Source organism: Ranitomeya imitator, chromosome 2 (assembly GCF_032444005.1).
Source record: "Ranitomeya imitator isolate aRanImi1 chromosome 2, aRanImi1.pri, whole genome shotgun sequence".
Taxonomy (NCBI): Eukaryota; Metazoa; Chordata; class Amphibia; order Anura; family Dendrobatidae; genus Ranitomeya; species Ranitomeya imitator.
Window position 1 is genome coordinate 330368776 of NC_091283.1, and position 16298 is coordinate 330385073.

Below are 16298 nucleotides of genomic sequence, written 5' to 3' on the forward strand. Positions count from 1 at the left end.
ACTGCTGCAGCTTTGCGGCCACCTCCATGCGCCGCTGACATGCGGCGTTCTCCTTCTCGGTGTCCTCCCTAGCATCGGCACCATCTTGGCCGGCTCCTGCATCGCTGGTGCCAGCGTCTTTCTGCCGCCTCCTGGTCATCGCTGCCGACTCCGGACCCGCCGCTCCGCACCGCTGCACTTTCCGGACCTTCAGCCAGCCGGATTTAGGTGAGTTTACCCGAAAATCGGGGTTAAAGCAGGATTTTTGTCCTTCTGGCAGCAGGAGCACTCTTCCCTGCTTCCACTCACATGGCCAGCTAAGACACGCCCCCCCTATATAGAAGATCTTCATTGAGAGGATCCAATAGTATAGAGACCTGAATGAGAAGAAGATGAGCCGATGTAATATCATAAAAATCCTGTGTAATAATAAAATTACTGAAGGTAATAAGGGAAACATATGAGGAGATTTATTGTTTTCCAGTATTTTGTTTTCTTCTTTACATCTACTAATAAAACCTATATATTTAGGCCACAGACAACCAGCAGTTTCTTCCTCGGAGTCGGCAGCTGAATACGTTTCTCATAGACTCATCTTCCATAACCTTATTTCTCGTCTCAGTTACAGACACTGGAATCGGCATTAGTAATACTGAAGGAGATATTCATTACACGTGACAGGAGAAATAACTACTTCATGATGAGAACGACATCTTCATCTTCTACTATGGCCCTAGGAACATATTTGTCCAGAGTCCGTCACTGACTCCATTACCACTGGCCGTCTATATGAACTCTTTTGGCCCCAAAACATAGATGTACACCGCAGGGACGGCACAGGTGCGGCTGTAAAAAAAAAAAACCCTGGCAGTTTAACCACTTGCTGCTGTTGAAAGCTAACATGGCATCTAAGAAGATGTGACAGAGTTCGGCTGAATGCCCCTATGCCCCCAAGTACTCGATAGTATGGGGCGGCTTAGTTACTACAATACTTACATACCTAATAATGGTGTCTGGGCCTGCAATGTACGAAGGTCTATTAGGCCGGGCCAGAGGCAGCGTCCAATAAGTTAGCTTTCATCACCCCATAGACATTAGAGTAAAGATACATGAAAGCACTGATTTCAGGGGGTTTGGCTGACCATATTATGTATTTGGGGCCTTCCAACAGATGATGTCAGGGCAGAGAAGGATCTGGCATCCTGAATTTCAGAAGCTAATCCATTTGTTCTTCCTGTAGATAATCATCTGCTAGAGGAGTCTGGAGGCGACTCTCTCATACAGACCACAGGAAAGCTGGAATATTTGTGTGTATGGGGGAGTCGGGAGAGATAGCCATCTGCCAAATGACAGTTCAGCCAACACTTATCTCATGTGTATGGAGTCGTTAGTATTACCAGGGCTGTGGAGTCGGAGTCGTGGAGTCGGATGTAGTTTTGGTTGGAGTCGGAGTCGGTAGAAATGTACCGACTCCAGCTTTAAAAAAAATGTATTAATATTTCATAATTGAACTTTCATATGAATTTTATAAATGTTACTCAAATATATATGTTCTATCAAACTATGAACAATAGTGATAAGCAGTTCTGCTGGAGATAGAGACATTTCTTACTTCTTGTGTGTCACTGTTCTCCACTGCCCTTATCTAATCTTATACTTGGTTAACCTCATGCTGCCCCAACCCCCCTACTTACAATGTATGAAACTGAAAGTGAAAATGTGTTGCAAATTCTTAGTAGTAAAGCTCCTCCTCTAGACAAGATGTTTGGTGTGCGTCTTCCAAGCATCTCACGGCTGCTTCTCAGAAGAGGAAGACTGTAAGGAGTATTATCCTGTCAACAAACGTTGCATCAGTTAACTGTGAGTACATGAGAAATAACAGAATTTAATTTCGAAAAATATTTGGACCACAAGGACCGTGCAAAGCGTTCCCGCATAGAAGAGTCATCCCCATCAAAGAACACAGCCGGTACATTTCAGCAGAATTTTTCATGTGTACTAAAAGAAATTTGACCGTTCATCAAAAATAACAGTGCAACAAGCGATTCCTCTGTATTCTGACATTGTCAGAGATGTTGCCCGAGTTGTTACTGCTTTGCCACCAACCCAAGTTAGTGTAGAGAGGTTGTTCTCTGCTCTCAAAATAATTAGATCAGATTTGAGGGCATCCATGAAGGAGGATCTGACAGAGGCAATACTTTTTCTGAGGACAAATTTATAGATTTCTTCTTATTAACTGCATAACAGTGTTTATTGCATATTTACTTACAAGAGTTTAGAAAAGTTTAGAAAAGTTATTTGCTATATTCTAATTGAATTCTAATAAATATAGTTTTTGCTCTAAGTGGTCTGATTACTTATATGATGGTGAGAAACTGAATAAGCACGATGTTAATATTTGACAACAGTAAATTTATTGTTACGAATTGGCCATTTATGAAGGAGTCGGAGCCGGAGTCGGAAGCTGATAAAATCCAGGAGTCGGAGTCGCAACTGTGGCTTACCGACTCCACAGCCCTGAGTATTACACTAAAGGTACCGTCACACTAAGCGACGCTGCAGCGATACCGACAACGATCCGGATCGCTGTAGCTTCGCTGTTTGGTCGCTGGAGAGCTGTCACACAGACAGCTCTCCAGCGACCAACGATGCTGGTAACCAGGGTAAACATCGGGTTACTAAGCGCAGGGCCGCGCTTAGTAACCCGATGTTTACCCTGGTTACCATCCTAAAAGTAAAAAAAACAAACACTTCATACTTACCTTCCGCTGTCTCTCCCCGGCGCTGTGCTTCTCTGTACTGGCTGTGAGCACAGCGGCCGGAAAGCAGAGCGGTGACGTCACCGCTCTGCTTTCCGGCCGCTGTGCTCACAGTGAGTGCAGGAAAGCACAGCGCCGGAGGACAGACAGCGGAAGGTAAGTATGAAGTGTTTGTTTTTTTTACTTTTAGGATGGTAACCAGGGTAAACATCGGGTTACTAAGCGCGGCCCTGCGCTTAGTAACCCGATGTTTACCCTGGTTACCAGCGAAGACATCGCTGAATCGGCGTCACACACGCCGATTCAGCGATGTCAGCAGGAAGTCCAGCGACGAAATAAAGTTCTGGACTTTCTGCAGCGACCAACGACATCACAGCAGGATTCTGATCGCTGCTGTGTGTCAAACTGAACGATATCGCTAGCCAGGACGCTGCAACGTCACGGATCGCTAGCGATATCGTTTAGTGTGACGGTACCTTTACAGGCAGTGATGATACACGGCACTACAGTAGTACAGTGCATCACTGCGTGCGTGAAAAAGAATGGTAGATCAGTTTTAGCATTTAGTGAACCTAGCAAAAAAGCCAAGCAAAAAACAAGAGTGGGATTGCACTTTATTTGCAATTTCACTGCACTTGGAATTTTTTTTCCCCATTTTATAGTACACGTCATGGTAAAACCAATGATGTCGTCCTAAAGTACAACTCTTCTCGCAAAAAATAAGCCCTCACATGGCCATATTGATGGAAAAATAAAAAAGTTATGGCTGTGAAGAGGGGAGCGAAAAACGAGCACGTAAAAACGGGAAATCCCAAGGTCATGAAGGGGTTAATAGGCGCGGGTGGATCGCGATTCCACCTGCGCCTATTGCGGGCACGTCAGCTCTTCAACACAGCTGACATATCCCAGCTTTGATGCGGGCTCACCGCTAGAGCCCGCATCAAAGCACGGGATCTGCCATCGAACATACTATTCCGTACGATGGCATTAAGGGGTTAAAAAAGAGGTATAAAGTTAAAAAAAACCACAGTTTTAGCAACAAGAAATCGCCGTTAATATAGGGAAAACAGAGTCACTGCACAAATGTGAGCTAAGTCACGTCCATAAAAACTTTATTATCCTATACACAGTGAAGTAGATAGAAATAACAGGCCCCACAGCAATAGCTATAATTGGGCACTCCAACTTAAAGGAAAAAGATAAACAGGTATACACACTGCTCAATAAAATAAAAGGGAACACTTAAACAACAGAATATAACTCTCCAAGTAAATCAAACTTCTATGAAATCAAACTATCCACTTAGGAAGCAACAATGTTTTACATTCAATTTCACATGCTGTTGTGCAAATGGAATAGACAACAGATGGAAATTATTGGCAATTATCAAGACACACTCAATAAAAGAGCGGTTCTGCAGGTGGGGACCACAGACCACATCTCAGTACCAATGCTTTCTGGCTGATGGTTTGGTCACTTTTGAATGTTGGTAGTGCTTTCACACTCGTGGTAGCATGAGATGGACTCTACAACCCACACAAGTGGCTCAGGTAGTGCAGCTCATCCAGGATGGCACATCAATGCGAGCTGTGGCAAGAAGGTTTGCTGTGTATCAGCGTAGTGTCCAGAGGCTGGAGGTGCTACCAGGAGACAGGCCAGTACACCAGGAGACATGGAGGGGGCCATAGGAGGGCAACATCCCAGCAGCAGGACCGCTATCTAAGCCTTTTTGCAAGGAGGAACAGGAGGAGCACTGCCAGAGCCCTGCAAAATGACCTCCAGCAGGCCACAAATGTGCATGTGTCTGCACAAACGGTTAGAAACTGACTCCAGGATGGTCCGAGTGCCCGACGTCCACAGATGGGGGGTTGTGCTCACAGCCCAACACTGTGCAGGACGCTTGGCATTTTCCACAGAACACCAGGATTGGCAAATTCACCACGGGCGCCCTGTGCTCTTCACAGATGAAAGCAGGTTCACACTGAGCGCATGTGACAGACATGACAGAGTCTGGAGACGCTGTGGAGAGTGATCTGCTGCCTGCAACATCCTTCAGCATGACCGGTTTGGCAGTGGGTCAGTAATGGTGTGGGGTGGCATTTCTTTGGAGGACCGCACAGCCCTCCATGTGCTCGCCAGAGGTAGCCTGACTGCCATTAGGTACCAAGATGAGATCCTCAGGCCCCTTGTGAGACCATGAGCTGGTGCAGTTGGCCCAGGGTTACTCCTAATGCAGGACAATGCCAGACCTCATGTGGCTGGAGTGTGTCAGCAGTTCCTGCAAGATGAAGGCATTGAACCTATGGACTAGCCCGCCAGTCCTCCAGACCTGAATCCGATTGAACACATCTGGGACATCATGTCTTGCTCCATCCACCAATGTCACGTTGCACCACAGACAGTCCAGGAGTTGGTGGATGCTTTAGTCCAGGGAGGAGATCCCTCAGGAGACCATCCGCCGCCTCATCAGGAGTATGCCCATGCATTACAGGGATGTCATACAGGCACATGGAGGCCACATACACTACTGAACATCATTTCCTTGTCTTGAGGCATTTCCACTGAAGTTGGATCAGCCTGTTACTTCATTTTCCACTTTGATTTAGAGCATCATTCCAACTCAAGACCTCCGTGGGATATTAGTTGTGATTTACGTTGATAATTTTTAGGTTTTATTGTTCTCAACACATTCCACTATGTAATGAATAAAGATTTACAACTGGAATATTTCATTCAGTGATGTCTAAGATGTGGGATTTTAGTGTTATTTTTTTGAGCAGTGTATATTTGGTGGAGTCATATCTCCTGACTTTGCAGACCGCATGCTGCCTTTGTCAATTTAAGTCTACAACTAGATAGACCAAAACTAAACCGAATAGCTACAAAAGAACGGAGGACCCCTTCTGAGGAAGACTGCCATCGAAACACGCGTCAAGGGGTACGCTGGACAGAACTGAACTCTGGGTATTTAAATTTATATGTGGTTTTTACCTTTGCTACTCTAATTAGTTCCCTTGATCTTTGATATGCACGACACTGTCCCTGATTGCTCTTAGGGGATTATGCAATTTATACTTTATTACCCATTTTTACCTGAGGCTAATCAGGGAGAGAGGAACTCCCAGATACATGTGTATGATGTATTAAGTATTTTATATCTGTCTTGAGACTCTTTTGGTTATGAGCACCATGCACTTAATTCTGTATTTACCTATATGCAATTTTGAACTGTGCCTCAAGGGGATGATATTAAATTCTTTATCTTGGATGTAATACACGTGATATATTTATACCCAGGATAGTGTCATCATATGTTCCGTCCAATGTATGTTTCTTTCCATCCTGTTTTTTCCGTTTGCTCTTATCTCCTTAAAACATTTTAAAATTTGTATTTTCAATAAAGACATTATTGATTCTTTATGTTGTGTTGGGGGACTTTTGTTGCTAGTTTACAGATTTTGTAGATAGACCAAAAGTCTGTATTTCTCACTTACTAATCCCGATCTCACTCATCAACAAAAAATTTTTCCCCCTGGTGACACAGGTAAATCAGAATGACGTCTCCCTCACAGTATGATGGACCCCACACAATATGATGGTCCAAACAACATCTCATAGTATTATGGCCACCAAATCCTGCTGTACAAAGTAAAGACCACCACTCAGCATGGAGGGGACTGAGGTGCTGTAGGAAAATTATACTGTGTATGGGTAGATGATGGTACTTTGGTAGCATTGTACTGTGTGTAGGGGGAGGGGGATAGCAGTACTATGGGGACAGTATACTGTGTGGGGGAAATGACAGTACTGTGGGAGCATTATACTGTGCATGGTGGAATGGCGGTACTGTGGGAAGGTTATTCTGTCTCTGGGGGAATGGCAGTATGGTGGGAATATTATACTGTGGGATTACTGTATGCAGCGTTTGAACATTATACACTGTGAATGGCATCATACATTCTGCATAAGGGGTTTTTAAAAGATATGCCATAGGAAGCGGGAATTCTCAGCACTGTGCGGCATTTGAACAAGAAGACTGCCATCTGCCATCCAGGTGAGTCCCTGAGGAATGGGAAGAGGGAGAGTTTCAGCAAGGAAGAATCTAAATGGTACTTTGAGGATGCAGGTTCTTGGTATAAAAGGCATAGCTCCCAACCGTCGCTCATACTGCGGGACTGTCCCGATTTTGAGGCTGTGCCCCGCCGTCCCGCACAGCAGGAGAAGTGACGCAGTCAACACGCCCCCTTGTTTTAGGCCACACCCCTTCCGTATCCTCTTCCGCTGCGGTGATTCAGAGAGGGAGAGAGGTCATTCAGTATGGCGGTCTCCTGGACTGAGGTACCGTAGTGTGTGTGTGTGTGTGTGTGTGTGTGTGATGATGAGGTGGGGGAGAAGGCAATGATGGAGGTGTGAGAGAAGGCAATGATGGGGGTCTGAGGGCAATGATGGGGGTGGGGTAACTATGTGTGGCCATTATACTGTACCCAGAATCATGTGTGGCCATTATACTGTACCCAGCATCATGTGAGGCCATATATCTACCTTCCATATCTTTTTCACTGCATTCTATGTCAGCAAGCAACCTGAAGGGTAATCATATCATTCTACCTCCAGCACTGAATCATGCATGTATTTAGATTTGTTAGCCATATTAGCAAGCATTTGTTTTAGTATATTTTGTTATATAGCCATTGAACTTACTTGTGCTTGTCCCTTATGCAGAGAGGCATATAACTGTCTTCAACGTGGTTTATGATCCATGTAGGCCTAGACATTTGTTTATCTGTTCACTACACTTCTTGTGTCTTGCTGTCTCAAGTTAGTTTGATTGCTAACGAGAGCAAAAGTAAAAAAAAAAAGGATCTAAGAGCTAGCCTCCTATAAACTTAGACATAGCCTGGGGAAGCATTCGTGCCTGGGGGCATTCGTGCACTTCTATTCATGCACATTTCATCTAAGTACATTTCTTCAAAGTATTGGCAGTTAAAACATGGTATTTAGACAGGGCAGGAGACAGGTAAGACAATTAAATAAATCTATTCCCTGTACATATGCATTTGTATAATCTATATCCTGGCTGCTGCATTCACTCACATTCACCACCCTTACATTAACTCTTTACACTCCATTCATATCGGCCCCTCTGTCCTTTCCTCTCCTATGTATAGAACTCACGCTCTGTTCACATTGCTTAACAGTGCAGATCCATTCGGTCCCTCCATCCAACACAAGAGACGCTCTCACAAATGACTTAACCATCTGCTCACTCTTTCCATCCACCTTCTCCTAGTCATAGGAGACATCTCTCCCAACCCCGGCCCCCCAAGTTACAGCAAGTCAAACCTCCCAACTGCTACACTCAGAAACCTCTCTAACCTTATTAATATTCCCTGCATGCCTTCTGCCTCTCTTAATTGTGCTGTTTGGAATTCTTGCTCTGTGTGTAATAAACTCTCCTTCATCCATGACTTCTTCCTTTCAAATTCTCTAAACCTCCTGGCTCTTACTGAAACATAGATCCAGCAGTCAGACAACACTGCTAATGCTGCTCTTTCATATGGTGGACTACACTTCTCTCATCCCCAAGATCGGACAACAGAGCAGGTGGAGGCGTTGGTCTGATCCTTTCACCCAAATGTACCTTCCAAGTTATCCCCCAAGTACCCTCACTTTCCTTCCCTTCTTTTGAGGTCCATACTGTCAGACTCTACATCCCCTCGCCATGCGAGTGGCAGTGGTGTATCGTCCTCCAGGCCCCTCTCATCAGTTCCTGGATCTCTTTGCCACCTGGCTTCCACACTTTCTCTCCTGTGACATCCCCACCCTCATCATGGGTGATTTCAACATCCCCATTGCTTTTCCCCCTCTCCTCATCTGCTTCTCACCTTTTATCTCTAACCTCCTCTTTTGGCCTCTCGCAGCATTCTAACTCTCCAAAGCATGATGACGGAAACTCCCTCGACTTGATCTTCTCCCGGCTTTGTTCAGTGGATGATTTCATAAACTCCCCTCTCTGACCACAACCTTCTTTCATTCTCTATCAAGAACTGCCATCCCGCTCAGGTCACCCCCACTTTCCACACTTATAGAAACATACAGGACATTAATACCCAGAAACTTGTGAAGATCTTGCAGTCCTTATTGGCCCTTATCTCCTCCATCTCATGTCCTGATTCTGCACTGAAGCATTACAATGAAACCCTGCAAAGTGCCGTGGATAAAATTGCACCTCCTATACATAGAACAACTCGGCACAGACGGCGACAACCGTGGCACACGCTGCAAACACGTTTCCTGCAGCTGTGCTCCAGGTGCACCAAACGTCTGTGGAGAAAATCTAATCTTCCCGAAGATTTCGTCCATTGTAAGTTAATTCTTAAAACATACAACTTTGCTCTTCACCTCTCCAAACAAACCTATTTCAAAACCCTCATTACCTCACTGTCCAACAACCCTAAACGTCTCTGACACTTATCATTCCCTACTCAACCCAAGAGTGCAGGCCCCAGCCACAGAAAAAATTGACCACATCTGACAGGAAATTATTAGTGATGAGCGAGCACTAAAATGCTTGGGTGCTCGTTGCTCAGGTCGAGCAGATTGAAATACTCGGGTACTCGACCAGAACAACGAGCCCAATGTAAGTCTATGGTAGACCCAAGAATTTTTACCGCAGTCCCCCCGGGGGTCCTTTTAAGGTCTAAAAACGTCTGAAAATGATGGAAACACTGCTTAAATGACACAGGGACCTCATGAGGATTACCCCTGGAAGCATTCCTGACTCCTAGTTCACAGCTTTAATGAATTTTTTCCGAGGGTCATGCCCTTTTTCCAGGTGCTACAAGAAAACATTAAAACAAAACCAAAATGGGTTTTGCTGGGAAATATGTCAAGGTACATCCTTTGCAGGTTAATGACTTGCCTGTAAGGCCAAATATTTAACGCCAGACCGAAAATTTCCTCCCCCACTTAGGCTTCGTTCAGATGCAGCGTTTTTGAAGCGTTTTTCAACTGTAATATTGCTTTCAACCACTACAAATGCATTCACTGGGAAATGTCATTGTAACATTTAACAACCCTAGCTGGCCATGTGGTGTGTGACACATAAGCAGACCCATCTTGTTTCATTTATGAAGGAGGGACTCTTAAAGTCACAGAGACTATTTTACTGGTGCTTAAGGCAGTATTAATCTTCTTAAAGGGCCATTATGAAATAGTGGGTCTCCTATGCTGTGAGTGGATGGGCTTCCGTGTGCCTTCCGTCCGTCCCTGTCTGCTCCTTGTCTTTCCCGTTTCCCAGTCTCTCCTGAGTATCCTACCTCCGTCCTCCTCTGTCTGACTAGTATCAGTCCCTCTTGTTATATCCAGTCTCCGCTTCCTGTTTTTTTCCTTTCCTGCCTTTCGTAATTCTCCTACGTCCTGTCTCCGGGTATCAGTGTCCGCGGCAGTAGTCTCCTTTGGGCCTGCTCCTGATGCTCCCTGTACAGGGGGTGGTCTACTAGGCCAACTCACCCTTGGGATGTTCACTGTCACAGTCCACCGAGTTCAACTTAGGAGTTCCACAAACCCTACACATGTAGAGGATTAAGGTACCTTCACACATAACGATATTGTTAACGATATCGTTGCTTTTTGTGACGTAGCAACGATATCGTTAATAAAATCGTTATGTGTGACAGCGACCAACGATCAGGCCCCTGCTGGGAGATCGTTGGTCGCTGAAGAAAGTCCAGAACTTTATTTCGTCGCTGGATCTCCCGTGGACATTGCTGGATCGGCGTGTGTGACACCGATCCAGCGATGTCTTCACTGGTAACCAGGGTAAACATCGGGTAACTAAGCGCAGGGCCGCGCTTAGTAACCCGATGTTTACCCTGGTTACCATCCTAAAAGTAAAAAAAAAAAACAGTACATACTTACCTACCGCTGTCTGTCCTCCAGCGCTGTGCTCTGCACTCCTCCTGTACTGGCTGTGAGCGTCGGTCAGCCGGAAAGCAGAGCGGTGACGTCACCGCTCTGCTTTCCAGCCGCTGTGCTCACACAGACAGTACAGGAGGAGTGCAGAGAAGCAGAGCGCCGGGGACAGACAGCGGTAGGTAAGTATGTACTGTTTGTTTTTTTACTTTTAGGATGGTAACCAGGGTAAACATCGGGTTACTAAGCGCGGCCCTGCGCTTAGTTACCCGATGTTTACCCTGGTTACCGGCATCGTTGGTCGCTGGAGAGCGGTCTGTGTGACAGCTCTCCAGCGACCAAACAGCGACGCTGCAGCGATCCGGATCGTTGTCGGTATCGCTGCCGCGTCGCTTAATGTGAAGGGGCCTTTAGAACTGTGAAGTGAATAAGCAAACATTTATCAAGATTGTGTCACTATGAGAATTGTCAGTCACATCTGTAACTGTTTTACAAGAAATACAGCTATGTGATTGTCTGAATGCATTCGGTATACAGTATTTTAATCTGGATTCCAAATCGCCATTGGTATATTCACCATTTGTACATTTGAAACAGCCAAAGTTATGGCTCTCAAGGAGAGAAACTAATATAGTGGACAGAGAGATATTTTTAATGAACTACTGAGCCAAACTAGCAGCATTGCTTTATCAAATTTATATGAAGTGTATTGTGTGCAATGTGAGCAACCAGGCAACACAAAAAGGAGCTTTTTAAGTGAGCTCTTTAAGGTACACAAATGTTATGAAGGTATTGCCAACAAGAATGTGGTTTCACCAATGGGGGCTACCTTTTTTAAAGATATAGTATTTCCATTACAGCCCCCCTAACTTCTCCGGCCTATAACAGTACAGAGCATATTCATCCTGGTGATCTAGTGGCAGTTAAAGAAGAGATATTGCAGGACGTAGAGTTAAGAAGTAGGCCCAATGTAGGGGGGTCTGGGTCTCTTAGACTTGTAATGGAGTGCCTGGCCTGACAAGCATTTACTCATAGGTGGTTAATTTTTAAAAACATTTTCATGTGGAACCTAGACACCCTTTCCCGAAAATTGACTTTCTGTAGCAGCAGGGAACACGTGAAAACTGGTGTTCTAGTGGTGGAATATGAGGAGACATTGCTGAAGGTCTCATTAAAACCTAGCTATGAAGGTGCAGGTTTGTAGTAAAAATATGGTGGATGAATCGTTGGATGAAGTGATCAGGAAAAGGGGCATGGTGGTGACAGGAATAGGAACGTACATGATTAATAACAGCGGTGGCTAAGGGAGGTGTGAGATCCAGGATACAGCCTACAATGATTAGTCGTTTAGCCACCACCAATTACAAGAATGTGGTTAATGCCCGCCAGAAGATCGGTGTAACAGATGTGCGTGCTTGACTCAGCCAAAAAAATACCGGTCAAAAATACGTTGGCAAACCAAAGACGCACGTGTCTGTCTAAAGGGCAAACTGCAACATGTTTGTGAGATGCTGAATTATAGAAAGCAGATCAGTGTTGGAGGAAAACCAAACAAACTGATGGATACTTGTGAAAAACTTAAGTTTAAAGAGGAGTGCACGAGGAGGGGGACAAGGAGGGTCATCTCCTTTCTAGAATAGTTGCGGCACAGAGAGACTCCACACATATAGTTGCTTTGAAGGGAAAGAATGGTTTGGAGCATACTGGCTGCGGGGCAATTTTGGAGATGATGACGGAGCATTATAAATCGCGGGTACAACCAACGATGGAGGAGGTGGATGGTTTTCTTGCAGAGGTTCAGCTTCCTAGACTTTCTACGGTTGATCAGGGACTTCTTGAAGAGCTGTTTAATTTGGAGGAGCTTGACGCCGCACTGGCCTCTATGCCTAATGATAAAGCCCCAGGGGTGGATGGTATCCCAGGGGGAGGTGTAAATAAAATGTAAAGAGGTATTGCTTCCCGCTTTGTTGGAGGTGTATGCTTGCTGGTCTGGTGGAGGGGGAGATGTCGCGGTCCATGCCTGAGGCAATAATTGTAGTGTTGCCAAAACAGGGTAAGGATCCGACGGATCCGGCTTCTTATCACCCAATCTCATTATTAACCATAGATATCAAGATCTTGGCCAAAATCTTGGCTAATTGTCTTAACAAGGTGATAACGACACTAAAACTGGGAACAGTCCGGTTTTATGACCAATACTTCTACAGCATGTAATCTTAGACCATTGTTTCTCAATAAAGGTAAAGGTAAAGTCAGACAATATGGGTCAGAAGGTTGTGGTGTCTTTAGACGCCGCTAAGGCTTTTGATAGTGTAGAATGGCGGTATTTGTGGGTGGTTATGAAGGCTATGGGTTTTGGCGAGAGATTTATAATTTGGGTGCAATTGTTATATGCCTCTCCAAGAGCCAGGATACGGGTAAATGGGCTCTTGTTGGGGGATTTTCCTTTATATAGGGGAATGTGGCAGGGGTGCCCCTTGTCTCCTCTCGTTTGCAGTTCCTGTTGAGCCTTTGGTGGCGGCAATACGGAGGTATAGGGACATAAAGCGATTTTGATAAGGAAACATGAAGAAAAGATAGCCCTGTAAGCGGACAATATGATACTGTTCTTGGAAGATGAGCAGTAGTCTTTGGGGGCTGTTATGAACAGCATTAAAAAATGTGGGGCTCTTTCCGGATTATCTATTAATTGGGATAAGTCTGTGTTGTTGCCCACGGATGCGGCGAATCCTCTGACACTAGACCCTGGGGTTCCCTTAAGGGTGGTACATGAGTGTAAATATCTGGGCATCATGGTTTCGGGCAAAATAGAGGACTATGTGCGGCTCAACCTGACTCCTATGCTTGGGAAGTTCCAGCAGAAGATTGGGGCCTGGATGAAGCCATTTCTGTCGGTTGCAGGAAGAGTAAATTTGATCAAAATGAGACTTATGCCTCAGCTCCTCTACATATTACATAATGCTCCAGTGTGGCTGCCTCAGAGTAAATTTTAGAGGATCAATACTCTATTTAGGGACTTAATTTGGAAGGGTGGCCTGGCGCACATCAAATTGTAACATCTGCTAAGTGCAAAGGATGAGGATGGTCTGGGGGTCCCCAATCCATGAATTTACTATATAGCATCTCAATGCTAGCATATGGTAGGTTGGGGAGAACCAGAACAGAGCGCTTAAGCGGGGATAATCATTGAACATGCGGTAGGGAAAGGCTCATTGTTAGCCAGTCTAGAATTGGCAGATTCAGAATTAACCCCCAAAATTCCCAACAATAGCTATGATGGGGAAAGTCGGGCAGAAAATTAAGTATTGGAGGGGAGTAGCGGAATTTAGGAGATATACACCGATTTGGTTTGATCCTAGGTTGGCAGAGCTCATGAGATAGCAGTGGTTCGGTCAGTGCAGGCGCATTGGCATTCGGTTCGTGTCTCAGTTGCTTGATAGGGATGTTATTTAAACATTCGAGACACTTAGCACTGAGTTTCCTTTGTCACAGAAGATGTTCTTTCAAAATTTGCAGTTGAGACACGCCCTAAATTGTCAAAAGGAGGGATCGCGCGTTATTCTGCAGTCCGTTAGCTTGTTGAATCTTATTGGGCCTCAGAGGAGTACGAGGGGGTTCATTGCCTTGATGTACAGGGGTCTGATGGATACCTTTTTATTGAAACATCCATTAAGGCTAAAGGAAAAATGGGTGGCGGACTTGGGTCCTTTATCGGAGTCCCAGTGGGAGTCTATACTTTAATACATCCCCAGGGCATCCTTGAGTGAGGCTAAGAGGGTGTCGGAGTTATACCTGGTGTATAGGGTGTACAGGACCCTGGCATGGATGAAGAAGGCAGGACTGAGAGGTGACTTAAAATGCCTCAGGCAATCGACAACAGGCTGTGCTGAAGCTAATATGATTAGGTGACAAACCGCACAATGATGATGAGTTGTGGACAGCTCTGAAAGAGCAGGCAGATATGTGGCTGACACCACTGAACCTACAGCCAGGCATGGTCGTGTGTGACAATGGCTGCAACCTGGTGGCTGCTCTGTGTCGAGGCAAGCTCAGAAACGTGCCATGCCTGGCCCATGTGATTAACCTCATTGTTCAACGTTTCCTTAAAAGCGACAAGGAGGTGCCAGATCTGCTAGGAAAAGTACAAGGTTCTGCGTACCCATTTTAGAAAGTCAGCTACAGTTTCATCCGCCCTTGCCGTGATTCTGCAGCCCTTGTAGCTTTTGGCTCACCGACTGCTGGTGTGTGATGTCCTCCCCATGCATTGAAACTCTACACTGCATATTTTGGAAAGGATTTGTGAGCAGAAGAGGGCAGTTGTTGACTACCAGCATCAACAAGGCCATTGGTATTCAGTTCTGACTTCATATATAAGATCTCAGGAGTAGACATGGATGTCCGACATATGTACCATCCTCCAAAACTTTGAGGAATTCACCAAGATGGTGAGCAGCAATGACGCCATAATTAACTTCTCCATCCTGCTTCTCTGTGTTCTAATATAAATATTTATAGTTATTTATATAGCATCAACATATTTAAAGTTTGAAACACAACAGTCCTAAGTAAAAACGATAACAATACAATAATTAAACAAAAATAAAACAACCCTGCTCGTGAGAGCTTACAATCTACACTAAGTAACAACTAGGGTTGAGCGACCTTCACTTTTATAGGATCGGGTCGGGTTTCACGAAACCCGACTTTTGGAAAAGTCGGGTCGAGTGAAATCGGCCGATCCTATAAAAAAGTCGGGGTCGGGGTCGGCCGAAACTCGAAACCCAATGCAGTGCATTGGGTTTCCATGGTTCCCAGAGTCTGAAGGAGCGGAAACTCTCCTTCAGGCCCTGGGATCCATATTTAAGTGTAAAATATAGAATTAAAATAAAAAATATTGCAATACTTACCCTCTGACGCGCCCTGGTACTAACCGGCAGCCTTCCTCCTTCGAATCCGCGCTTCTAGGACCTTGCCGTGACGTCGCGGTGACGTCGCGGCTTGTGATTGGCCGCGCGGCCGCCCATGTGACCGCTCGCGCGGCCAATCACAAGCCGCGACGTCACCGAAGGTCCTGGAAGGGCTGATTCTTAGGAAGGAAGGCTGTCGGAAGGAAGCAGGGCGCTTCCGAGGGTGAGTATATTCCTATTAGGTATATACTCACCCTCGGAAGCGCCCTGCTTCCTTCCGACAGCCTTCCTTCCTAAGAATCAGCCCTTCCAGGACCTTCGGTGACGTCGCGGGTGACGTCGCGGCTTGTGATTGGCCGCGCGAGCGGTCACATGGGCGGCCGCGCGGCCAATCACAAGCCGCGACGTCACCGCGACGTCACGGCAAGGTCCTAGAAGCGCGGATTCGAAGGAGGAAGGCTGCCGGTTAGTACCAGGGCGCGTCAGAGGGTAAGTATTGCAATATTTTTTATTTTAATTCTATATTTTACACTTTAATCTGAATTCCGATACCAATTCCCGATATCTTAAACATATCGGGAATCGGGATCGGAATTCCGATTCCAGATTCAAAAGATCGCCGACTTCATGGCCGACCCCCCACTGGGGTCGGGTCGGGTTTCATGAAACCCGACCTTGCCAAAAGTCGGCGACTTTTGAACAATTTCGACCCGTTTCGCTCAACCCTAGTAACAACGAG

The 16298-nt window shown here is 45.6% G+C and overlaps 2 protein-coding genes across 3 annotated transcripts in view; one reads left to right on the plus strand and one right to left on the minus strand.

The window, feature by feature from the left end:
- LOC138663574 (oocyte zinc finger protein XlCOF22-like) overlaps positions 1–1806 on the minus strand; it is a 43468-nt gene extending 41662 nt beyond the window's left edge. For both annotated transcript variants that reach the window (XM_069749823.1, XM_069749821.1), the window contains exon 1: positions 1674–1806. In XM_069749823.1, coding sequence (XP_069605924.1) covers positions 1674–1766 — 93 coding nt within the window. In that variant the 5' untranslated portion in view covers positions 1767–1806. The remainder of the gene's footprint in view (positions 1–1673) is intronic.
- Positions 1807–13444: 11638 nt separating this feature from the next.
- The window catches only part of LOC138666492 (zinc finger protein 300-like), a 74277-nt gene continuing 71423 nt past the window's right edge, over positions 13445–16298 (plus strand). Inside the window, exon 1 of the mRNA XM_069754709.1 lies at positions 13445–13634. Coding sequence (XP_069610810.1) covers positions 13445–13634 — 190 coding nt within the window. The remainder of the gene's footprint in view (positions 13635–16298) is intronic.